Source organism: Enhydra lutris, unplaced genomic scaffold (genome assembly GCF_002288905.1).
Source record: "Enhydra lutris kenyoni isolate GAN:26980312 unplaced genomic scaffold, ASM228890v2 scaffoldscaffold4141, whole genome shotgun sequence".
NCBI lineage: Eukaryota > Metazoa > Chordata > Mammalia > Carnivora > Mustelidae > Enhydra > Enhydra lutris.
The window spans coordinates 1-1,832 of record NW_019158225.1 but is presented as its reverse complement, the minus strand read 5'-3'; the positions used below and the strand labels follow the sequence as shown (position 1 = coordinate 1,832).

The window sequence follows — 1,832 nt, the reverse complement described above, 5'->3', positions numbered from 1 at the left end:
CACTTATTTTGGAGAAAGCTTGAAAGTTAGGTTAGCTGATTATCAGATTGAACTCCATTATAAAGAGGAGAAAACTGATTTAGACACATCAGAGTCCCAGAGCCAATACATCGTGGGGTCAGGACTTGAGTCCACAGCAAAAGTGTTACAGAAATCCTGTCTTTAAGTCTTTAAGTCCTTTCATATGGAAGGAGAGTGACAGAATACTGATTTAGTCTGAGTTGCTTGGTGCTTGGGGAGGCACAGTGCACTCTGGGCTCTATCCAAGCCTGCTGAGTTTTAGAGTTAAGAGGCCTGATTGGTATGGACCTGCACTGGTCTTTTGGGGGAGGGTCTTGCCATGCTGGTTCTGATCCAAGTGTGACCAAGAAGGGCAATTATTCCAGAGTGCAAGAGTATAAAGTAAGAAGCAATGCAAGCCAAATAACCAGTGTCTAGGTCAGCCACCCTCAGCCGGTATTTCTGTGCCTATGCTGAATGGTGGGGGAAGGAAATGGTGCCTGTGAGCTCCTTTGTACCTGGAGAGGGAACCTCACAAATTCCACTTTTCACAGATGCACTCCAAGAGGAGTGAACCATTTCTCCCCATGCACCTTAGGTGGTCCTCAGATCATACCATCTGCCCCCTGGCTGCCTTCCTTCCAGGAGGAGGGTAAAACCCTTGGGATTCTATCCCAACCATGTAAATGAATCTAAAACTCCAGGCTTTGAGTCCCACTGGTTGCAAAACTCATCAATTCAGCCCCTCTCATTTCTTCATGGCTTTGGAGAAGTGTTCTCTTTGTGTATATCCCTATGTGCTCTGCTGTCTCTCACCCTTGTATACAAACAAGTCTCCCTCTTCACTTCAGCATCCACAATCCTTTCCTCCCCCATACCACATCTCCATACTTCCTACCTTCCTCCAGGTAGCCTCTTCACTCCCTCTATTTGTGCAACTTCTTTGCCAGTCCTTAGGTCAATTTCTTGGGTATTCAGAACAATTTGGCAGTTAGCTAAGTGTGTTCAAGGGATAAGGCAAGCCCAAGGTCCTCCTACTCCACAGCCATCTTAGCTCCTCCTCCTAAGCCTTTTTAGAACAAGAAGAGGAGGAAAGCTAACTTTTAGTGACAGACACTGTGCGATATATCTCCTTTAATCCTTCAACAGCATTGAGAGGAATATATTATCATGCCTGCTTTGTGTAAGAGAATATTTAGGCCCTGCGATATCAAACAACTCATTGAAGACCACACAGATAACATTAGCAGAAAATATTATGACTTAAACACGTAGTGACACATTTGGCCTAAATGTGTGTGTACATTTGAAGATGTTCTAATATAAACTCATAAGAGAAAACCAAGTCTTTCCTTTCTGAATGGCCAGCTGTAGATCTTTGTTCCTAAGGCTGTATACCATTGGGTTCAAAGTGCAGTAGAGGTGATATAGATCACTGTCACAGCCTGTCTTTGCTTGATGAATATTTGGCTGAGAACTGCACGTAGACAGAGGAGGCACAGCCATAGTGGACAATGACCACAATAAGATGGGAGGCACAAGTGGAGAAGGCTTTCCACTTGCCTTCATTAGTTGGGATCTTCAGGATGGTATGGACAATGAAGCCATAAGACATGCAGGTGAAGATCAAGGGAACAACAAGTACCAAGATGCCACAGATGAAGATGACCAGCTCATTGACATTGGTTTCAGCACAGGCAAATTGGATAACCAGTGAAATATCACAAAAGTAGTGTTTGACCTTGTTGGAGCCATAGAAATGGAGGCTGAAGACCAAAATTGTTCCCACCAGAGATATTAGGAAGCCACTAACAATACAAGTTGATGCCAGC

At 44.2% G+C, this 1,832-nt stretch overlaps 1 protein-coding gene across 1 annotated transcript; it reads right to left on the bottom strand.

Moving 5' to 3' along the window:
• Positions 1-1,317: 1,317 nt before the first annotated feature.
• Positions 1,318-1,825, bottom strand: LOC111140577 (olfactory receptor 10R2-like; the record flags this gene model as incomplete). Its single annotated transcript, XM_022492788.1, is given in 2 exon segments — positions 1,318-1,416; positions 1,418-1,825. Coding segments are annotated over 2 exon segments (507 nt in total), but the record flags the coding sequence as incomplete, so codon positions are not given.
• Between the last annotated feature and the right edge of the window lie 7 nt (positions 1,826-1,832).